This window comes from Cherax quadricarinatus, chromosome 5 (genome assembly GCF_038502225.1).
Source record: "Cherax quadricarinatus isolate ZL_2023a chromosome 5, ASM3850222v1, whole genome shotgun sequence".
Taxonomy (NCBI): Eukaryota; Metazoa; Arthropoda; class Malacostraca; order Decapoda; family Parastacidae; genus Cherax; species Cherax quadricarinatus.
In genome coordinates this window covers 26,500,184-26,525,066 of record NC_091296.1, presented here as the reverse complement: position 1 = coordinate 26,525,066, position 24,883 = coordinate 26,500,184, and the positions used below count along the sequence as shown (strand labels likewise).

The following is a 24,883-nucleotide window of genomic DNA, read 5'->3' as shown; positions in this document are numbered from 1 at the left end:
TATCCTGCCAGTAGAGACAGTGCTCATATATATATATATATATATATATATATATATATATATATATATATATATATATATATATATATATATATATATATATATAGAGAGAGAGAGAGAGAGAGAGAGAGAGAGAGAGAGAGGGTTTTACATTTGTTTTAAAAAATTTGGAATGGTTCAGGAAATATTTTGAGTTTCAATTTCACCTAAGAATCATACTAGCTCATCGCCACCCCGGAAATGATATCAAAACAAGATCACCGGTCACAAGCTTATTCATAGACGGTCTGCTTCATGAATTTAACAAACAGTATAAAACGAATTATCGACTGGTTAGTTCTTTCTTCCCTTCGCAACAATGCGCATGCGAGTTTCCCCCTTATCCCAGAGGGCCACAAGATCCAGCCTGCTGGTGTCATCAAGTACAAGCAAGAACATAATCTATGTACTCTTGATAATAAGGGTTATAATATGGAGGCAGTGGGATGCCTAAAGGGGCCAAAAAGGCGCACTACTTTCCCGCGCGGATAAGCCAAGCCTTGAAGTGCGGTCAGGGGGGGAAACATGGCTTCCTACCCACGTCAACTTGTCATCCCTCATAGACGCAGAAATTTGTAAGCTCCGGTGGATTTTACCACTGGCTTTTGTGTTACCGGGAATATCCTGCGACTCTGCGGAAAGCATTATTTATTTGGATGTGCGCATATATCAGGAGGTATAAAAGGGAGAATCCATCCGTGGCACTATTCTATGCAGACGGACCTCAAGATGAACTTCCTTTGACGACATGAATGGTTGTGCTACAATAAGGTGTAATTCTTTGTGTTCCCATTCACTGTACAAAGACGTTTTGCTTCAGAATATGTGTGGTTAGACGCAAGACGGGAAGTGAGGGCAGGAGCCGCTGTTGAACGGCTGCTAATATATTTGTTATTGCAGCTAAGATGTTCGTGATTACTCAGCTGTTGTTGCTGCTGTTGCTGATACTGCTAATACCTCGTCAGCTTGCCTCCGACGAGTCTCTGGTCGTCACACGCACTGCTAGCAACTCAAACTCCTGCCTTTTTACATAATACAGAATTATTCAAACATCACTACCACTACAAGAGAAAACTCTTCAGTTATACATCTCTTGCTCACTGTTGCCTCAGTGTCTGACGCTATTGGCATTAATATACAGTCACTACAGTTGTCATTACTACTACCCATTACTATTACTAATACTACTACTACTACACCCACTACTACTGCCACAATTACAAACAAAAAAAGCATTGAGGACATACCTGGAGAGGATCTTGGAGACGCAGCCGTGGGAGACACGGAGCTGACGGGAGATGTCGCAGGGTCGCACGCCGTTATGGGCCAACTCTACGATCCTCTGACGAACCATGTCAGGAAGTGGCCGCCCATTGACGAACACACCGCCCAGCTGGTTCACTCCGCCGTGACCTGCAGCCAGAAACATGTAGGTTATAGTCTGTAGTGTCCAAGGCATCATCTTATGGCCTTCCACACTTGTTATTGCTTTATTTTCGAATTCGATATAACGGCATCGTCGTCATAAGCATTAAATGATGATGAGAATGGGAATTTACGAAAGAATGAACTCCAGTTAACTCATAAACTACAGGTGGATGATGATAATATCCCAAAATGTAGAGAAGAATACACGGAACTGCAGCTTGCATTTACACGAAGAAACGTGGATAATGTCTGGCCTACTTAGTTATTAAAGGTTATAACTGTGTGTATAGTAATCACACGACAGACAGTAGGCATTTGGGCATAAAAGATTACGGTTACATTCACGAGTGCATTAAGTAAAGCAGCACGTCTGTCGATAAGCAGACGGAGAATGGAACCCGCAACTCCTTATGCTGAATGACCCACACAAGTTTACTGCTTCATATACTAACCCCTCCTCATCCCCCCTAAAAAAAAAGTGTCTGGAAAGATGTGTTACCTGAGAGAGTAATGCCACCGAAGAATCACGGTGTTCAAGAGGAACTTGACTGTTGTTGTTCACACTAATATTAGCATGATGAACGAGAACAAATGTATAAAGAAAACAGGAGACACAAATACAGTGTAATGAGATCCTCTACTGACACGTTTCGCCTCATTATACTGCATTTGTGGATCTGTTTCCCCCTCGTGTCGGTATTTTATAGGATTTCCTTCCACAACTATGAAATTATATATGTCTGTTCATAATAATAAACCCTATCGAAGCCACAATAACAAACTTGCTGAAGAAAATATCGTACAATCAAAATATCGTACAATCAAAATATCGTACAATTCCTAAGCGATAAACAATTATTTCAACATATCTGAATAACCCGCACATAGAAAAAAAGATTATGGCGACGTATCGGTCCGACTTGGACCATATTATTATTTTAATATCATAATAATAATAATAGTAATAATAACATTTATTTCTACAAGTACATGATACAACTTATACAGACCATAGCTGACATCAGTGACATACTGTATAGAAAGCCCTTGGTTATTCAGAGCATTTCAGGTAAATTAAGTTAATTTTGTTCCCAGGATGCGACCCACACCTGTCGTCTAACACCCAGGTACCGATTTACTGCTAGGTGAACAGGGACAGTAGGTATCTTTAGGAAACACTTCTTAATGTTCCCACCAGTAACGGGGATCGAACCACGGACCTCAGTGTGTGAGCTAGAGAGAGAGAGAGAGAGAGAGAGAGAGAGAGAGAGAGAGAGAGAGAGAGAGAGAGAGAGAGAGAGAGAAAAAGAAGCCACATCGTGTACAATCATTATACATGGAAGATAAAGTTACTTTTCCATTACACATACAGGCTCCTTCGCTAAATAAAACATTGTAAATGGTCCAAGTCGGACCGAAACGTTGTCATAAGCTTCTGTCTCCTATTTGTGGGTTATTCGTGTAGTATTCCAGTTACGGTATTGTGCCTTTTATTTCAACACCTCATAATTATTCCACAAATTACAGGTGAAACTAAACAAGGATCATCATGCCACTACTGGCTTGATAATTGGTGATAATGGTAAAATTACCGACAAAATGTTAGTTAAAAGTTCACAGACGCAACTAATGTAAGATTTTTATTGTGGCAACAGTAAAATATCACATTAGTTGCACCTGTGTCCTAGTACCTACGTTGACACTTTCGCAGGAGGGTCTCTCATATCGCCTAGTATCACCTCCCGCTCGTGTCTGTTTGTTATAAATTATTGCAGCCACGGTACTGTTTCGTATTCCTATAGAAGTGTTGTGTTTTAGAGAATGTGTTGGATAGCGAGAGAGAATCTAGTACATCGTTATACATCGACGGTAAAGTAAGCTTTCCACTACACACAGGCTCCTTCGCTAAAGTAAACAGGAGGTTCCTGCTCTACATTCTCTACATTGCTGAAGGAAACACGAGGCTCCTCTACCACGCTAAAGCAAACAGGAGTCTCCTTCCATACAGAGCTAAAGCAAACATGAGGCTCTTCTACAATGCTAGAGCAAACACAAGGCTCTTCTACAATGTTTGAGCAAACACGAGGCTCATCTACAGAGCTAAAGCAAACACGTAGTTCTTGGTCTACAGCATTAAAGCAATCACTTCAGACTCTCCAGAGAAGACGTTAAGTTTACACCGGGCACGTGGCTTGGCTCAGCCCACGTAACAGAAAAAATAATGCGAGGGGTCACAATAGGCCGGAGTGACCTCCTTCATAAACAGGGTATCAATCTCAAATCCGTCATTGTCGGGCACAACCGGACTCCATAGGGTATTGTATTGAGTCATTTATACGAGCATTACAAGGCGGTCTCTAATAATACACGTTAAAGTGAGCATTCGGGAGCTAGTCACACGGGTCCAGAAACTTTCGATACCGCAACCGAATTTTCCGCTCGACTACCAAAGGTATTGTCACCTCGATTATATAAATAAACGGATGAAACACTATGGAATGAATCGGTAGTTTTCCAAACAGCGTGGTGAATAGAGTGTTCAGGGCAGCTGCGTTTGGTGGGTATTGAGAGCCCAGGCCAGGCCAGAGATGTCCCACCCCACCTCCTCCCTCCTCCCACTTCAACGAAACAAGGACGGAATTTACTGTGCGTTTCCATATTGGTAACTGTAGTCAATGGCTTTAGGATCTGCCCTATACAAAACTTCCTCAAAATAACTTTTCGTTTGCTGGGGGAAAATATCTTGAAATCCTTCCTTGGTTATCATAAATAAAGGATTACATTTTTCCAGATCGTCCCAGCACTCCAGAATACTGACAGGAGTAACATCAAAAGTTGCGTGGCGTTGACTTCATAAAGTCACTGTTCCTTTTTTCTCTACTCATTATCCCAAACCCAGAGGCTCATGCGGAGAGCACATTACATGCCATATGATTCTTTATACAGACGTGACCCAGAGGCTTTTATGTGGTGCACTGGGCGAGACGGATATGCCACTTGATAGCCATGCTAGTGTAGGAAGGGTAGCAGGACATACTAGACGTGGGACTAGTTTCTACTGCTTGGTCGAACCTCTTATTCTCTAGGTTTCATACCTTTTCCTTGCCTGGCCTCCCTAAGAACGCCAAAAGTGTTCTTAATATTGTACATAAAAACTTACAAGCAGGTGATGACTAAGGAAGTGGAAGGCTGGACTGAGGTGGTTATAAGAGAGGTGTGGAACGGGTCGAGGTAGTGTGGGAAGTATAATGATGTATTGTTGCACGAGAGAAGCGGCTCTGCTCTTACAATGAAACCTGCCCACTTCCCTCCATGTTTTACCTATGACGTTATAGTAATTCCAAATTTCACTGTGATTCGGAACATTGCGATTTGATGCCAAATTTAATGGAGGATTTTCAAGCGTATCCACAAGCAACAATAACACGGGAAATAAATACGTTTAAAACATGGCATGGGTGGACACGTGAATGGTGTCAATCACCTCTGTGTCCGGCCCAGGTGTCCTATGGTTCCTGCGCTCTTGTACTCCACCAACCCCCTCCCCACTTTCCTCCCTCTTACCCATTCCCAACTCAGACCCTCCATGGTACGTAGCCTCCCTCTCCTACTCCCCCATCCCCAGCAGGGAACACTGGATGAACCTCACGGGGTTTCCCTTACTCCCTACGCGCTACTCAATACCAGAAGAAATAACCTTATGATATCGCTGGGTCGGTCACTGCCAATAACTCTCCGCCAGGCTACCACCAGCTGCCTTATTTATTTCGTGGTTCTTAATTCCTCATTACTCTGGAGACATGAATCACCACGCTCACATTTCCAGCCAATCCTTCCATCTCCCCACTGCGTAACGGTGTTAATTATGCATACTCATTCATGTTGCTCATGAGATTACAAAGAGATTGGCAGATAAACCTTTCAAAACATATGTTCGACACATTCCCGCACCTGTCAGGGGCTCTCTAGAGTGTCATCTGTTTGTGTTGGATCAGATAAGTGGATTTGGGGCCGAGTAAGTGGTCGGGGGGAGATCAGATAAGGAGACATAAGTGGGTGTTGATTCGTGTATCAGAGGGGAGAAAATCTCCGCTTTTGTTTACAGCAGGAGATGAGGGACTGATGTGTAAACACCAGCACAGATGTGCTTGCTGACGTTGATGAGCCCTTTGGCTCATCAACTTCTGCAACACACACACACATGCACCGCTTGCTGACTACACATACACACACACACACACACACACACACACACACACACACACACACACACACACACAAACACACTGTTGGCTCAGAATATACAGAAGGAGAATGAAATAGCTTGAAAACATGCTTGAGGCCGACTGGTGTGCCCGGGCTGGGAAGAAACATAACTTGTAAACAAGGCTGCCTAACTACTGAAGCATCTGTGACCGAGTGGTCTAGAGCGTTATCTGAGGAACCTTGTCACCTCCCTAACATAGTTTCGAATCCTTCTGACTGCAATCTTTCTCTGTGTGTACACACACACACACACACATATATATATATATATATATATATATATATATATATATATATATATATATATCAACGCAGTGATGATTGCAATGTTCGATTGGGATGAGGGAGGGAGGGAAGGAAAGAAAAGGAGGGATGGAGAAAGGAAGAAAAAGGGGGGAGGGAAATTGAAATCTCGAGAGAGAGAGAGAGAGAGAGAGAGAGAGAGAGAGAGAGAGAGAGAGAGAGAGAGAGAGAGAGAGAGAGGGGGACCCAGTAATCTGTCAGTTTTGCCAGCTCCTGCCAGTGAGATAAGCCCCGGGAGGCTGCCACTGATGGCACATTATTATCAATTGTTTGATTGGATTAGCACCACCAGCGGCTGTCATCTGTCGCCTCAGTGGTGCTGGTGATAACTTCTGCCTGGGGCGGGTCTTAGTATTAGTACTTGTAGGTGTTAGCGGGTGTAAGAGTGTGTCAGTAGGTGTTAGCCGGTGTAAGCGAGTGTTAGTAGGTGTAAGCAAGTGTTAATAGGTGTTAACGGATATAAGCGAGTATTAGTAGGTATTAGAGGGTGTAAGCAAGTGTTAGGTATTAGCAAGTGTCAGTAGGTGTTACCGGGTGTAAGCGAGCGTTTGTAGGTATTAGCGGGTGTAAGAGGGTGTTAGTGTCTGTCATATATCTGCCTGAGCAGGATGTTTGTGGATGTTACAGTTGTTACAGGTGTTAGTTGGTGTTGCAGGTGTAAATGAGTGTTACAGGCGTTGTGGGTGTTAGCAGATGGAGCGGTAGATAACCCCTGGTGTGGGAGATACAGTAATAAGTGAAATGTCTGGTAGTTAGCGGATGATGTGGTAGTCAGCTGAGGATGTGGTAGGTAGCGGATGATGTGGTAGTTAGCGGATGATGCTGTAGTTAGCTGATGTTGTAGTTAGCAGATGATGTGGTAGCTGATGATTTGGTAGTTAGAGGATGTGGTAGCAGATGATGCGGTAGTTAGCAGATGTGGTAGCGGATGATGTAGATAGCTGATGATATTTAGCAGATGATGTGGTAGTTAGCTGATGTTGTGGTAGTTAGTGGATGTGGTAGTTAGCGGATGAGGTGATAGTGGATGATGTGGTAGTGGGTGAGGTGGTAGTGGATGTGGTAGTGGATGATGTGGTAGCGGATATGGTAATGGATGTGGGTGGGGTGGTAATTATCTGATGTGGTAGTTATTGGATGATGTGGTAGTTAGCGGATGTGGTAGTTAGCTGATGGCAGATAGTGGATGATGTAGTAGTTAGGGGATGATGTGGTAGTTAGCGTATGTGGTAGTTAGCGTATGTGGTGGTCGTTAGATGTGGCAGTTAGCTTATGATGTGGTAGTGTATGATGTGGTACCTAGCAGATGATGTGGTAGTTAGCGGATGTGGTAGTTAGTGGCTGATGTGGTACTTAGCAGATGATGTGGTAGTAAGTGGCTGATGTGGTAGTTGGTGGTAATTAGTGGCTGATACGTGACATGCTTTTACTAATAGATAATGCGGTAATTAAGGTGACGTGCGGTAGTTAGCGGATGTTGTAGCAGATAACTTTGAAACAGCAGTTAGTATAATAAGCGAGAGTCAGCGGGGAAGTCATGCCCGTCGTGTTAGGTAAGATTGTTCTCTCTCCATAGAAACTAATTGTTCCACAGGGGAAAGAATGTAAATATATGATAAAAGCGATAAAGTTGTGTTATGGGAACAGAAAACGGGGTGCCACTGAGAATTTTTCCACTGTTTATGGTGCCTTTATCAGTCACCCATCTGACTGTTTTTACAACAGTGAAATATCGGTGAGGTGACTGGCTGGACATCTCGATTCTGAACCTGATCCGTTTTCTCTTAACCTCCTCCTCCCGTGGGTCAGGAGACGAGGAACACCACAGTCGACACTAAACTTAACCAATCCATCAGTTTACCTAGCTATGCCTAACACTGAAATACTCTGTTGCACTACTCCTGATGACAATTACACAGTGGAAACAAAAACTACGTAAGGAATCCCGCACACACACAGCAACACCAGGAAATCCCACTGATTGGCGAAACCTCTTCAAATAAAGATACTCGGTTGTTACTCATGTTCCTAATGCCTAATCTTGTCAGTATTTTTGCATAGTATTATTGTAAACAAAGGGTATATTTCCCTTGACACAATCTAAACTTTGGCTCACTCAACGTCGCCCAGTGACACAATATTCTGACCAGGAAGGAAGGCTGGAAATTGTCTTGCGAGCTGAATGGAATGAATGAACGAGCCAAATGTGGCTCACGAGCCATGACCTGACCTATATCAAATCCTAATGTAAACAAATGCATATTATATGTAATACTTATATGTAGCACATTATATATAGCACATTTGCACGTTAATGTAGCACATTCTCTATGTAATAATAATAATAATAATAATAATAATAATAATAATAATAATAATAATAATAATAATAAAATCTTTATTTCTGCAAGTACAATATACAACTTATAAAGAACTTAGCTGACATCAATGGTATACCATATAGAAAGTCCTGGTTATCCAGAGCATTTCTGGCAAATTAGGTCAATCTTGTCCCCCGGGATACGACCCAAGCCAGTCGGCTAACACTCAGGTACCTACTTGCTGCTAGGTGAACGGGGACAGTAGGTGTAAGAAAACATGCCACCCGTACCGGGGACTGAACCATGAACACACATTGTGTGAGCTTAGTGAGCTACCAACCGAGCTACGCTCCGCTCCGTAAAACTAACACGGAAGGGAAAGTCACACAAAGAGTATCCTGACTGGAACAATATCTTGTCTGGAACAATATCTTGTCTGGAATAATGCCCTGGCTGGAACAATGTCCTGGCTGGAATAATACCCTGGTTGGAATAATGCCCTGGCTGGAACAATGTCCTGGCTGGAACAATGTCCTGGCTGGAACAATGTCCTGGTTGGAACAATGCCCTGGTTAAAGCAGTATCCTCGTTGGAACAAATCCAAAACAACAGGCAAAACTGAAAATAAAATCTGGACGATGTTTTGCTCCTTCTTGTACCATTACCAAGCGCATTATTTTGAATAATGATGATAATGATAATAATAACAGAGTAGGAGATTACCAATGTTGGATTATCATTATATTTTTACAAATTATTTTATGGGCTAAATCCGTAGATTAATTTTACAAACTGTTTTTTAATATTTACCAAACCTGAAATTATTATAATTTTGTTTATAACGAATAAACCCGCATTTTATTATTATTATTATTATTATTATTATTATTATTATTATTATTGTTATAAATTATTATGTTATATTGATTAAATCGGCAGATTTGTTAACTTGGTCTCTTTTCAAAACTAGTGAGGAGTCACGAGGACGCCCTAAACCCGTAGGGGTCATAGAGCGAATGGGAAAGGGAGGGTGTGTGAAGGATAATTGCGCGGGAGGGTGGCTCTGAGTCTTTGGATCAAGAGCCCTTCGCCTGCTTTCAAGCTCCTCCTGTGAGGGTGGATGAGAAAGGAAGAGGGTGGAGGAGGTGAGTAAGAGTGGAGGAGGGAGGGGAGGAAGAGTGGAGAGGAGGAGGGAGGAGAGGTTTGGAGGAGAGATATGGAGGAAGGGGAGGATGTATGGAAGAGAGAGAAGTATGGAGTAGGGGAGGTGTGAATTAGGGAAGAGGGATTAGGGAAGATATGGAGGAGGGGAGGAAGAGGGAAGGAGGGAGGAGGGAGGAGGTGAGGCACGTGCTGCTCCTTCAGATGGTGCAGATAAGACATCCCCCCGGGGAAAATGGGGGAGGTCACGACGTCCCCCTCGGGAGAAAGAGGGGGAAGGTCCCACCAGGAGACTGCCCGCCCCGACATATGGGTCCCAGGGTTGATAACATGGATTAATAGCGGCTCAAGCTATTTAAAAAGCGCTTATGTGTCTACGCACCAGCCAGCCACCAGCACCGTGTTGTGTACCAGCCACCAGCACCGTGTTGTGTACCAGCCACCAGCACCGTGTTGTGTACCAGCCACTGGCACCGTGTTGTGTATCAGTCACCAGCACAGTGTTGTGTACCAACAACCAGCACCGTGTTGTGTACCAGCCACCAGCACCGTGTTGTGTACCAGCCACCAACACCGTGTTGTATACCAGCCACTAGCACCGTGTTGTGTATCAGTCACCAGCACCGTGTTGTGTACCAACCACCAGCACAGTGTTGTGTACCAGCCACCAGCACCGTGTTGTGTACCAGCCACTAGCACCGTGTTGTGTATCAGTCACCAGCACCGTGTTGTGTACCAACCACCAGCACCGTGTTGCGTACCAGCCACCAACACCGTGTTGTGTACCAACCACCAGCACCGTGTTGTGTACCAGCCACCAGCACCGTGTTTTGTACCAGCCACCAAAACCGTGTTGTGTACCAGCCACCAGCACCGTGTTGTGTACCAGCCACCAACACCGTGTTGTGTACCAGCCACCAGCACCGTGTTTTGTACCAGCCACCAACACCGTGTTGTGTACCAGCCACCAGCACCGTGTTGTGTGCTAGTCACCAGCAACATGCTGTATACCAGCCAGCCACCAGCACCTTGTTGTCTACCAGCAAGCAACCAGCATCGTACTATGTACCAGCCACCAGTATCTTGTGTACCAGCCACCAGCACCGTGCTGTGTACCAGCCACCAGCACCGTGTTGTGTGCTAGTCACCAGCAACGTGCTGTATACCAGCCAGCCACCAGCACCTTGTTGTCTACCAGCAAGCAACCAGCATCGTACTATGTACCAGCCACCAGCATCTTTTGTACCAGCCACCAGCACCGTGCTGTGTGCCAACCACCAGCACCAGGTTGTGTACCAGCCACCAGCACCGTGTTGTGTACCAGCCAACAGCACCGTGTTGTGTACCAGCCACCAGCACCGTGTTTTGCACCAGCCACCAACACCGTGTTGTGTACCAGCCACCAGCACCGTGTGGTGTGCTAGTCACCAGCAACGTGTTGTATATCAGCCAGCCACCTGCACCGTATTATGTACCAGCCAGCCACCAGCACAGTGTTGTGTACCAGCCACCAGCACCGTGCTGTGTGCCAGCCACCAGCACCAGGTTGTGTACCAGCCACCAGCACCGTGTTGTGTACCAGCCACCAGCACCGTGTTTTGTACCAGCCACCAACACCGTGTTGTGTACCAGCCACCAGCACCGTGTTGTGTACCAGCCACCAGCACCTTGTTGTCTACCAGCAAGCAACCAGCATCGTACTGTGTACCAGCCACCAGCACCGTGCTGTGTACAAGCCACCAGCATCTTGTTGTGTACCAGCCACCAGCACCGTGCTGTGTACCAGCCACCAGCACAGTGTTGTGTACCAGCCACCAGCACCGTACTGTGTACCAGCCACCAGCATCTTGTTGTGTACCAGCCACCAGCACCGTGCTGTGTACCAGCCACCAGCACAGTGTTGTGTACCAGCCACCAGCACCGTGCTGTGTACCAGCCACCAGCACCGTGTTGTGTACCAGCCATCAGCACCGTGCTGTGTACCAGCCACCAGCAAAGTCTTGTGTACCAGCCACCAGCACCGTGCTGTGTACCAGTCACCAGCACCGTGTTGTGTACCAGCCAACAGCACCGTGTTGTGTACCAGCCACGAGCACCGTGTTTTGTACCAGCCACCAACACCGTGTTGTGTACCAGCCACCAGCACCTTGTTGTGTGCTAGTCACCAGCAACGTGTTGTATACCAGCCAGCCACCAGCACCGTATTATGTACCAGCCAGCCACTAGCACCGTGTTGTGTACCAGCCACCAGCACCGTGTTTTGTACCAGCCACCAACACCGTGTTGTGTACCAGCCACCAGCACCGTGTTTTGTACCAGCCACCAGCACCGTGTTGTGTACCAGCCACCAGCACCGTGCTGTGTACCAGCCACCAGCACAGTGTTGTGTACCAGCCACCAGCACCGTGCTGTGTACCAGCCACCAGCACCGTGTTGTGTACCAGCCAACAGCACCGTGTTGTGTACCAGCCACGAGCACCGTGTTTTGTACCAGCCACCAACACAGCTGGTCCCAAAATCTGCACAATCCAGGGCAACATGGGTTCAGGGCAGGTCGCTCCTGCCTCTCACAACTACTGGATCACTATGACATGGCCTTGGATGCACTGGAAGAAAATCAGAATGCAGATGTAATATACACAGACTTTGCAAAAGCATTTGACAAATGCGATCATGGCGTAATAGCCCATAAAATACGTGCTAAAGGAATAACTGGGAAAGTGGGGAGATGGTTCTTCAACTTCCTAACAAATCGAACACAAAGAGTAGTGGTCAACAGAGTTAAATCGGAGGCTGCCATAGTGAAGAGCTCTGTTCCACAAGGCACAGTACTCGCCCCCATCTTATTCCTTATCCTCATATCAGACATAAACAGAGATATACACCACAGCACCGTATCATCCTTTGCGGATGATACTAGGATCTGCATGAGGCTGTCATCTGCTGAGGACGCGGTTAACCTCCAAGAAGATATAAACAAAGTTTTCCAGTGGGCAACGGTAAACAATATGATGTTCAATGAGGACAAATTCCAACTACTCCGTTATGGAAAACTGGAGGAGATAATAACTAGAACAGAGTATACTACTGACTCCGGCCATACAATAGAGTGGAAAAATAATGTAAGGGACCTGGGAGTAGTAATGTCTGAGGATCTCACTTTCAAGGATCACAACAGTGCCACGATCGCACGTGCAAAGAAAATGATAGGATGGATAATGAGAACTTTCAAAACGAGAGATGCCAAGCCCATGATGATCCTTTTCAAATCACTTGTTCTCTCTAGGCTGGAATACTGCTGTACATTAACATCTCCATACAAAGCAGGTGAAATCGCAGATCTAGAGAGTGTACAGAGATCCTTTACTGCACGTATAAGTTCTGTCAAGCACCTTAACTACTGGGAACGCTTGGAAGCACTTGATTTGTACTCGTTGGAACGCAGGAGGGAGAGATATATCATAATCTACACTTGGAAAATCTTGGAAGGAATGGTCCCAAATCTGCACACAGAAATCACTCCCTACGAAAGTAAAAGACTGGGCAGGCGATGCAAAATGCCGCCATTAAAAAGTAGGGGCGCCATTGGTACACTAAGAGAAAACACCATAAGTGTCCGGGGCCCAAAACTGTTCAACAGCCTCCCATCAAGCATTAGGGGAATTGCCAATAAACCCCTGGCTGCCTTCAAGAGAGAGCTGGACAGATACCTAAAGTCAGTGCCGGATCAGCCGGGCTGTGGCTCGTACGTCGGACTGCGTGCGGCCAGCAGTAACAGCTTAGTTGATCAGGCCCTGATCCATTGGGAGGCCTGGTCATGGACCGGGCCGCGGGGGCGTTGATCCCCGGAATAACCTCCAGGTAACCTCCAGGTAAGCACCGTGCTGTGTACCAGCCACCAGCACAGTGTTGTGTACCAGCCACCAGCACAGTGTTGTGTACCAGCCACCAGCGCCGTGCTGTGTACCAGCCACCAGCACCGTGTTGTGTACCAGCCAACAGCACCGTGTTGTGTACCAGCCACCAGCACCGTGTTTTGTACCAGCCACCAACACCGTGTTGTGTACCAGCCACCAGCACCGTGTTGTGTGCTAGTCACCAGCAACGTGTTGTATACTAGCCAGCCTCCAGCACCGTTTTATGTACCAGCCAGCCACCAGCACCGTGTTGTGTACCAGCCACCAGCACCGTGTTGTGTACCAGCCACCAGCACCGTGTTGTGTACCAGCCACCAGCACCGTGTTGTGTACCAGCCACCAACACCGTGTTGTGCACCAGCCACCAGCACCGTGTTTTGTACCAGCCACCAGCACCGTGCTGTCTACCAGCAAGCAACCAGCACCGTACTGTGTACCAGCCACCAGCACCGTGCTGTGTACCAGCCACCAGCACCGTACTGTGTACCAGCCACCAGCATCTTGTTGTGTACCAGCCACCAGCACCGTGCTGTGTACCAGCCACCAGCACCATGTTGTGTACCAGCCACCAGCACCCTGTTGTGTACCAGCCACCAACCCCGGGTTGTGTACCAGCCAAAAGCACCGGGTTGTGTACCAGCCACCAGCACCGTGTTGTGTACCAGCCACAACCACCGTGTTGTGTACCAGCCACCAGCATCGTGTTGTGTTCCAGCCACCAGCACCGTACTGTGTACCAGCCACCAGCATCTTGTTGTGTACCAGCCACCAGCACCGTGCTGTGTACCAGCCACAACCACCGTGTTGTGTACCAGCCACCAGCACCGTGTTGTGTACCAGCCACCAACATCGTGTTGTGTACCAGCCACCAACACCGTGTTGTGTACCAGCCACCAGCACCGTGTTGTGTACCAGTCATCAGCACCGTGTTGTGTACCAGCCACCAGCACCGTATTATATACCAGCCAGCCATCAGCACCTTGTTGTGTACCAGCAAGCAACCAGCACCGTACTGTGTACCAGCCACCAGCACCGTGTTATGTACCAGCCAGCCACCAGCACCGTGTTATATACCAGCCACCAGCACTGTGTTATGTGCCAGCCAGCCACCCGCACCGTGTTATGTACCAACCAGCCACCAGCACCGTGTTATTTACGAGCCAGTCACCAGCACCGTTTTGTGTGCCAGCCACCAGCACCGTGTTGTGTGCCAGCCAGCCACCAGCATCATTTTGTGTGCCAGCCACCAGCACCGTGTTATGTAGCAGCCAGCCACCAGCACCGTGTTATGTACCAACCAACCACCAGCACCGTGTTATCTCTCCGCAATTCATTTTACTAACACAGTCATACGCGCACACATTTCAACATTTATAAGTGACAAGAAACATAGGGAATTAGACACATTTGCAACTAAATCACAGAACGGGTGAGGTTCGAACCCATGGCAAGCAAGTCATGATACTCGCAGGTCAATGTGTTGTTCACTGGACCATACCGGCCTAACAAGGTACATCCAACTAGGTATATTTATATACGCCATAGGGAGGTTAACTTGGGCCACTACTGTTATCACAAATGCAGGTTTTTCAGATGAATCCCACACTAGCATAGCTGTGCTCTAGCTCAAGTGTTCTCAAATCCGCCGTTATAATGCACATGTTTCTTAAATTATCATTTTGTCGGTATTATAATACCATTTTATAAATGATTACAGGAAATATTCCGAATTTGTTGTTGGGAACAACGCATGACAATTAACGTAGTAAATAACGATAGGTTGCTGCGTCGAATATTCTACAAGCGCTAAACTGACATAGAATATAAGCTGACTCTAGCTAAGTGGCGGAAGTCATGAAAGGTGGTGCCCGCGGTGTAAACAAACTAGTGGTGAGAGAGAACACGGAAGGTCTTCACCCGTGCGACCTGTGGCTGCGAGTGAGCTGTGAATACCCTTCATTACTGGTCAGACCGCCCACACGGCTCACTACTCCACGCTCTGGGGGTCAACTGACCGCCTCTATTGTCCCAACAACTGGCCACGCGTACGGTGCTCCTGCTATTTGGTTTGTCAAGAGAAATGTGGAAATTCCTTCTGTTGCCGATCTTAGTCATGTGATGACCAACTGAGCGGAGCTTTTGGTCATTCAATCAAGGCCTTCTGCTGGCTTTCCGGTTCACTCAGTAAAAATTTCTAGATTACATGCTATGCGATGGTACATAATTTTGTTTCCAACAGATAAGGCAAATCGTAGATATAAATACAGATCTTCTCCTGTTAACCTTTTGGGAAGTCTAGTGCCGAGAAATTTTGTGCATCCAAATGCGTTGCCGTCCACAGGAGAGACAATAAACTAGCCGCTACTGTGACAAAATCTAAAATCTTATTTGATGGTAGGGCTTCCACCTCATTTAAAACCTCTTAAGTTTCCGCTTCCCTCGTCCTATATTAAAATTGAATCCAAAATGAAGTGGAGAAACTGTTTTATTGTCATTGGTAATAAAAACTCCAGAGAATGACTGGAACTTTTTAAATGTAATAATCAGCTGTCAGTGACTTATTAAACCCACGGAAGGATCTTGTACTGAGGTTTGGCGATCACATTATGAAAATCAGCTTATTTACACCTGTCAGCCATACTGGACGTGACTACGAGAATATGTATTGATAAACCACATTAGACAAGCTCAGTAGCAAGTACCTGGGGCTAAAAGAATAATAAAAAAATGTATAGCAAAAGCAGATTTATTATTAGATATATTTCACCTATAGTCGTATTTAATAAAGTGTTTGTGCTAATTATGCAAGTATTTTTGAAAGCACTTTTGGTGGCACCGCCTCACTGACACTACTTGGCGCTACACCACACTGTCTCATAACATTGATAGAGTCAAGTGCTCACCTGTGTATTTCTATAAATAAGTATCTATCCATCTGTCCACTGATGTGAGGGTTTTGCGCACCATGTATCACTTTTCATAGCAGAGACTAAGAAACCTGACTGAGAAACGTGACTAAGAAACGTGACTAAGAAACGTGACTAAGAAACGCGACTAAGAAACCTGACTGAGAAACGTGACTATGAAACGTGACTAAGAAACCTGACTAAGAAACGTGACTAAGAAACGCGACTAAGAAACCTGACTGAGAAACGTGACTAATAAACGTGACTAAGAAACGTGACTAAGAAACGTGACTAAGAAACGTGACTAAGAAACGTGACTAAGAAACGTGACTAAGAAACGCGACTAAGAAACGTGACTAAGAAACGTGACTAAGAAACGTGACTAAGAAACGTGACTAAGAAACGTGACTAAGAAACGTGACTAAGAAACGTGACTAAGAAACGTGACTAAGAAACGTGACTAAGAAACGTGACTAAGAAACGTGACTAAGAAACGTGACTAAGAAACGCGACTAAGAAACGCGACTAAGAAACGTGACTAAGAAACGCGACTAAGAAACGCGACTAAGAAAGGTGACTAAGAAACGCGACTAAGAAACGTGACTAAGAAACGTGACTAAGAAACGTGACTAAGAAACGTGACTAAGAAACGTGACTAAGAAACGTGACTAAGAAACGTGACTAAGAAACGCGACTAAGAAACGCGACTAAGAAACGTGACTAAGAAACGCGACTAAGAAACGCGACTAAGAAAGGTGACTAAGAAACGCGACTAAGAAACGTGACTAAGAAACGTGACTAAGAAACGTGACTAAGAAACGTGACTAAGAAACGTGACTAAGAAACGTGACTAAGAAACGCGACTAAGAAACGTGACTAAGAAACGTGACTAAGAAACGTGATATCACTTGAAATGCCTCAATATTTCAATGTCTACCCGAGGCCCTCTTAGGTTGGTCTATATACACCGCTCTTCACATTTCGTGGTTTTGACTTCTATAGACAAATTCAAATATTTATAGTATTGGGTGAACACCAGTTAAACAAAAAGTGTAATAACGAATACACATGAATAAAATATAATAGAAGATACGAGATGCGTCTATTTGAGTCTTGGTGGGTACCAACAGTATGACTGATCAGGGCGGTAATCAGGAGGCCTGATCTGATGCCTGAGTTGATGCCCCCCCCCCGAAGCAACTACTGGTAACCTGACACTGAGAATTCTTTTCTCAAAGGGTGTCCCAAATATCAAGTGTTCCTCTTACTACCAGTTTCAATGTTTTTATAATGTTCACTTGTACCATGAGATAGATTGCTGGGTTTGAAGAGTATCGACCGCGTGTGGATCATTAAGACTGCAAGCCACCTGTACACTATCAGAATAATTCACTTCTTAACAAACACTGATGAATGCAAACTTTCAGTGTACATACACACCTGTCGGTGGATATACCTTCAATGGTTGAACATCAGAGAAGCCGATTGTAGAGTGGCTGTGAATATATGTGGTTGGGGTGAGTGTGGGCGCGGGGCACGCGCCTGCTGGAACGTGGCGACCTTTCAAAATATGCGCTGGTGTTGACCCTTGACCTGCGGTTGCTGCTGTGTGCCCTGTGATGTTCACTACGGCTGCCACTCCTGATTCACAACTCCCTGGCTGTGACCTCTCGCCACATGGTGGCTCCACACTAATCATCACGGATAAAGCCATGACATAGTTGGAAGTCGGCTTGCAATCTGTTTTCCTCCTGCACAGATTCGAAGTTGGGTACAAAGGCTTACTGCCGACTGTGAGGAAAACACAGGTGTAGAGCTGGACGAAGCTCAACACATAGCTGAATGTATCACCATAAAAACTTGCTCTGCGCTTGTCTCTTCTTCAGTATGAAAGTTGATGAAATATATTTCAGAATCTCTTAATCTACATCTTTTTCTTAATGACACATCGGAAGACGCCAAGACCAATGTTTATTGTGTTTAAATGCCTTCCTCAAGGCTCCAGGACATTTGACCAAACGGACCTTTCACCGAACGGACATATGGCCGAACTGGCATTCATCACATGTTTCCCAAACATTAAAAAAAATAAATAAAAATAAAAAGGCCATAAAATAACAAACCTAACCTAACCTACTTATCTGTTTAGCCACATGTCTGTTCGGCGAAATGTCCGTCGGTGAAAAGTCCGTTCGGTCACTTGCCCGTCGGTCATATGCCTGTCGGGAAAATGTCCGTCAGTCATCTGTCCGGGTACGTTCCTCAGTGACTGTTGTGTATGTTTAGTTTATTTCGTGTTGAAGTGATTTCGTCTATGAAATGTTTATGTTTCGTTTATGTCGTGTTTACATGACTTCATCAGTGACGGCAGTGTTTATATTGTTTCGTGTATGACCCATATGTATGTTTCGTCTACGACAGATAACTGTTGCATTTGTATAGTTTCGATTACGACTGATTTCTATGACAGATGACTGTCAAATTTGCATTGTTTTGTTTATGATAAGTGATTGTCGTATTCATTTGATTGTCGTGTTTATATTGATTCATCCATAACTGTCGTGTTTATATTGAATCGTGGTATAAACCTTGGTAATTAATACCGACAAGTTGCTTTAGAAAGACACGTCAGCAAACACTATGACATATTTATTAGAAAACGTTTCGGTCCTGGGACCTTGATCAAGGTCCCAGGACCGAAACGTTTTCTAATAAATATGTCAGTGTTTGCTTGCGTCTTTCTAAACCATATTGATTCGTCTATAACTGTCGTGTTTGTATTGATTCGTATGTGACTGTCGTGTTTATATTGAGTCATTTGTGACTGTCATGTGTTCATAGTTTCGTCTAGGAAGGGTTTATAAGCGAGTCAAAAATAACCCTAAACCCAGCCATCCCTCCTAGTTTACAAAACCTCGCTCGGTTTTAAAGTGTGAGGGAGGGCAGACCAGAGAGTGAGGGAGGGCAGTCCAGAGAGTGAGGGAGGGAGGGTAGTCCAGAGAGTGAGGGAGGGAGGGTAGTCCAGAGAGTGAGTGAGGGAGGGTAGTCCAGAGAATGAGTGAGGGAGGGTAGTCCAGAGAGTGAGGGAGGGAGGGTAGTCCAGAGAGTGAGGGAGGGAGGGTAGTCCAGAGAGTGAGGGAGGGAGGGTAGTCCAGAGAGTGAGGGAGGGAGGGTAGTCCAGAGAGTGAGGTAGTCCAGAGAGTGAGGGAGGGAGGGTAGTCCAGAGAGTGAGGGAGGGAGGGTAGTCCAGAGAGTGAGGTAGTCCAGAGAGTGAGGGAGGGAGGGTAGTCCAGAGAGTGAGGGAGGGAGGGTAGTCCAGAGAGTGAGGTAGTCCAGAGAGTGAGGGAGGGAGGGTAGTCCAGAGAGTGAAAGCGGCCAGTCTTAAGACAGAGAGCGGAGACACAAAGCCAATTATCCGTCACTTCCTCGGCCACGTTTTGGGAAGGAATGACACAATTTTTCCCCGATATGTGGCCATTGTCTCCATTTCCCCTGGGCTGCCTCGGCCATTCCCAGGGGACAATAGGATACATTAAAAGACACATCATGGCGGACTTGGAGTTCCTGGCTACGCTAGTTATCCTTGCCTTATTATTGACACATTTTCGGATTTCTCGTCGGCCCTTCCACCATCGCTTTTCTGCGGCGGCGGTGAGGGTGATGCTATTGTTGTTGTTGCCGTGTTTACTCTTCTGTGCTGCTGCTGTTGCTCCTGCTTCTTTTGTTGTAGTTGTTACTGCCGTGTTTACTCTTCTGTCTTCTGTGCTACTGTTGCTGCTACTACTGTTATTGCTGCTGTTGTATTATAGCGCCAGAACTGATATCTTGTGAGAGCAGAGATGTGACATCTCGTGGTTCCTCTGCTTAAAGTCTCCTCATTATCACACATTATACCGTTTTATTAAATATTATCGTCTATTAGTTGTTTCTTATAAAACTTCCCCTTCCTTCAGCAACTACCGCCTCTCTCTCTCTCTCTCTCTCTCTCTCTCTTCCTCTCTCCATCCTTCCCCTCGTGGCTGGCTGCTGCCCTCCCCAGCGTGGCGAATGGGGGACCTCGAGTCGGGAGACCGCCAAATGGGCAAATGATGTACCGGCCGTGGGAATCGATGCTTGGGAACTGAATCGTCAGCTCTGAGACACGATCCGCCCAGTCTTGAAATTACTTATCCCCTCTCACAGTGTTTGCGGATCAAGTTTTATTTGCGGTCCGTTTGCCCAAGAAACTCAAAAAAATCAAACCACGGCATCCTTCTCCTCATGAAATTCAATATATTCATAGACCTCGAAGGGGGAAAAATATAAATGACATTACTATCGGTGATAAAATAATACGAGGCGCGACCAACCAACCATGAGAGGACAAAATAGCCAGCCGTAAGAACTACTCAATGCTAAAGCAGTAACGATGACTTTATGTCTATTAGGGAGCTGCCCATGGCTGAGTTATGGCTCATGATTGGCGAGAGCGTCCTCTAGGGTCACAGCTCAACCTAACTCGTGAAAAAAATATTCACAAATGTAGAATAATGCGACTCTTTATTGACTATATTTCGCCCACACAGCGGGCTTTATCATATCTCAAACAGATCTATCTAACTCGTACTTCGCCAGAAACTATAGACGGGCGGGCAGATATACGAAAAGGGGCAAAAATATTGTGAACACAAAATGGATCAGAAACAATGTTTGGCTACGCTGGCATATAAAAAACTGCATTGATTCTCAGCGGAGGATACTAAGGTTAAATATACAATAGTCCCGGGTTAGATATTTACCGTGTGTGAGTGGACTGGTAAAGAGTCTGGCCCGGCCACAAGTGCAGCGGTGCCTGTGAGAGCCGCAACAGCGGCGGCAGCAGCGGCGGCAGAGGCCGCTGGCGGCGCCACTATATAAAATCTACCCACCACTCATTCCCTAATATGTTATGCCTGATTACTCCGCACCAAACCAGGCCCAGATTTTTAATATTATTATTAGTGGCGGTAGTGGTAGCAACAGTAGTAGTAATAATAGTATTAGTAATAGTAGCAGTAGTGTAGTAGGCAGTAATGGTAGTGGTAGAGTGGTAGCTGGTATTGTTAGTGGAGGTAGATTGTGGTGGTATTAGTAATGAGTAGTGGTAATGGTAGTTAGTGGAAGTAGCAGTATGGTGGTAGTGGTGGTGGCGGTGGATGGTGGTGGTGGTGGCGGTGAGCAAGTGCGGTGAGTATGAGTGGATGGTGGTATTGGTGGTGGTGATGGTGGTGGTGATGTGGTAGTATGTAGTGGTGGTCAGATTAGGTAGTGAGTGGAGTGGTGGCCAATTGCAGTGTAGTAGTGGAGTATTAGTGGTGGTAGTAATGCAGTATTAGTGATGGTGTTGATGATGACAGTGCAGCAATTATTGGTGGTAGTGATAGTGGTGGTGGTAGGTGGTAGGAGGTTAGTAATAGTAGTAGTAGTAGTAGTAGTAACAGTAGTAGTAGTAGCAGTAGTAGTGAATAGTAGTAATAGTAGTAGTAATAGTAGTAGTAGTAATAGTAGTAGTAATAGTAGTAATAGTAGTAGTAGTAATAGTAGTAGTAGTAATAGTAGTAATAGCAGTAGTAAAAGTTGTAATAATAAAATTGTTATTAATATTATGGCTATTATTATTATTATTATTATTATTTTGATAAAGACATTAGTGTAAGTGGTGAGAAGGGTCGATGAGGGTGTGGAGTGAGAGAGAGAGAGAGAGAGAGAGAGAGAGAGAGAGAGAGAGCGATGACGGGTGTGAGAATAGGGAGAATAGTGATGGATGGAGGGAATAACTATCCCTGCTGCCCTTCCTTCCTGGGACCAAGTTACTCTTAACTCTTACATTATATAATAATAATAATAATAATAATAATAATAATAATAAGAAGAAGAAGAAGAAGAAGAAGAAGAAGAAGAAGAAGAAGAAGAAGAAGAAGAAGAAGAAGAAGAAGAAGAAGAAGAAGAAGAAGAAATAACTATAATGAACAATAAAATTTATAATAATTATTAATAATGTTTAAAGTCAATAAAATATTAATGTATGTCATCAATAAATGATAATTATATGAACAAGAAAAAATACCCAATAATAATAGTAATAAATTATATTTTTCGTAAATATTGACACAGTACTGACGAAACATTAAAGACTGATTATTATTATTATTATTATTATTATTATTATTATTATTATTATTATTTCGCGGGGAAAGCGCTAGACCAGTAAGGACGGGGGTCATACAGCGCCTGGGGAATGGAGCAACAATCGAGTTTAGCAGAAGAAAAAAGAGTGGGTATCTCCTTGGATCAAGAACCCTTCACCGGCATGAAGGCACAAGTCTGGTATGCAACGAATGTTGAATGTTGATGGTTAGTCTTTGTATGTTATTGCATTGTGTTACGTTGTATTTCATGAAGGGCTAAACCCGTGTGCATTGTCCGGCTGCAAGGTTTCAAGCCTGTCGATTGCACTAGGGTTATTAAGGCGGCGTGTATCCTGTATAAAAGTCAAGAATACTTTGATACCTAAAACAGGGACTTAAGTAACTTTTGTTGTATATACACCGATATATACACCTCTAGGTGTATATAAAGTCCTTTCTAAATTTTTCTCTTGTACCTTTAAAGATATATATTTTTTTCATTTATGTTACTGTAAAATTTAATAATTTTGTACCAAAAAAAAATTAGAAAACTTACCTAACCTTATTGTAACAAGCGCAGATTAATTTAGCCTAATCCAACTAAATATATTTTAGATACGTTTACAGTAATTTAATAATAAAAATTATTATTATTATTATAATCAAAAAGAAGCGCTAAATAATAAACAAACGCAATTAAATATATTTTTGTCGTTAGGATCAGAATGATTTTTGCGACAATATTGCATTCACAAATTTTCGCTTGCCTTTCTCGGCAAGAAGAGCGTTGCTATTTAAGCCAAAATCGCAAGTTTTACATATTCGGCACGACATTATATATAATATATATATATATATATATATATATAATCATATATATATATATATATATATGGTATATATATATACATATATATATATAATCGTACCGAATATGTAAACATCAATAAGCTCAAGGACTCACTTAAAATTAAGTCCTTTCTAAAATTTTCTCTCATACGTTTAAAGATATATTTTTTTCATTAATGTTGATGTAAAAGTTTTAGTTTTGCACCAAAAGGAACTTAGAAAACTTACCTAACCTTATTATAACAAGAACAATTTATTTTAGCCTAACTTAACCTAAATATATTTTAGATTCGTTTACAATAATTTAATACCGAACAAACACAGTGGGAAATATGTTTTTTTCGTTGGGTTCAGAATGATTTGAGAAATTATTGCATACACATCTTGTCCAATAGGCAAGGATGACGTTGCTATTTAAGCCAAGATCATAAGTTCTGCCTTTTCGAACGACATATATATATATATATATATATATATATATATATATATATATATATATATATATATATATATATATATATATAGAATCTTTTGTACCATATATATATAATATCCCTATTGGTAAAATAAAAAAATTAAAAAGATAATATGGTTACCTGGAGGTTAGTATAAGGGAAGTGGATATACATTCCAGGAATAAATGCAATATCTCCCTTAGCCTTTATCCTTCTCCTCCGGGCTATAGGGTCTAATTTACACCAGAGATGGACCCCTATATATATATATATATATATATATATATATATATATATATATATATATATATATATATATATATATATATATAATATATATATAATATATATATATATATATATATATATATATATATATATATATATATATATATAATATATATATATATATATATATATATATATATATATATATATATATAATATATATATATAATATATAGTATATATATATATATATATATATATATATATATATATATATATATATATATATATATATATATATATATATATATATATATATATATATATATATATATATATAATATATATATATATATATATATATATATATATATATATATATATATATATATATATATATATAATATATATATATATATATATATATATATATATATATATATATATATATATATATATATATATATATATATATATATAATATATATATATATATATATATATATATATATATATATATATATATATATATATATATATATATATATATATATATATATATATATATATATATATATATATGTCATGAATAGGCAGAACTTGACATCTGGCCAAATAGCAACGTCATCTTGCCATATAAGACAGCTAAAAATTTGTGTATGCAATAATTTCATGTTAAAATCATTCTGAACCTAACGAAAAAATATATTTATAATGTGTTTGATATATAAATTATTGTAAACAAATTTAAAATATATTTAGTTATTATGACTAAAATAAATTGCTCTTGGTTATAATAAGGTTAGGTAAGTTTTATACATTCTTGGTATAAAATTATAATTTTTACATCAACATTAATGAAAA

At 42.9% G+C, this 24,883-nt stretch overlaps 1 protein-coding gene across 14 annotated transcripts in view; it reads right to left on the bottom strand.

The window, feature by feature from the left end:
- LOC128684792 (paired box protein Pax-5-like) overlaps positions 1-24,883 on the bottom strand; it is a 463,405-nt gene that overhangs the window by 149,525 nt on the left and 288,997 nt on the right. For all 14 annotated transcript variants that reach the window (XM_070101246.1, XM_070101285.1, XM_070101288.1 and 11 more), the window contains one exon: positions 1,287-1,452. In XM_070101246.1, the coding sequence (XP_069957347.1) occupies positions 1,287-1,452 (166 nt within the window). The remainder of the gene's footprint in view (positions 1-1,286; positions 1,453-24,883) is intronic.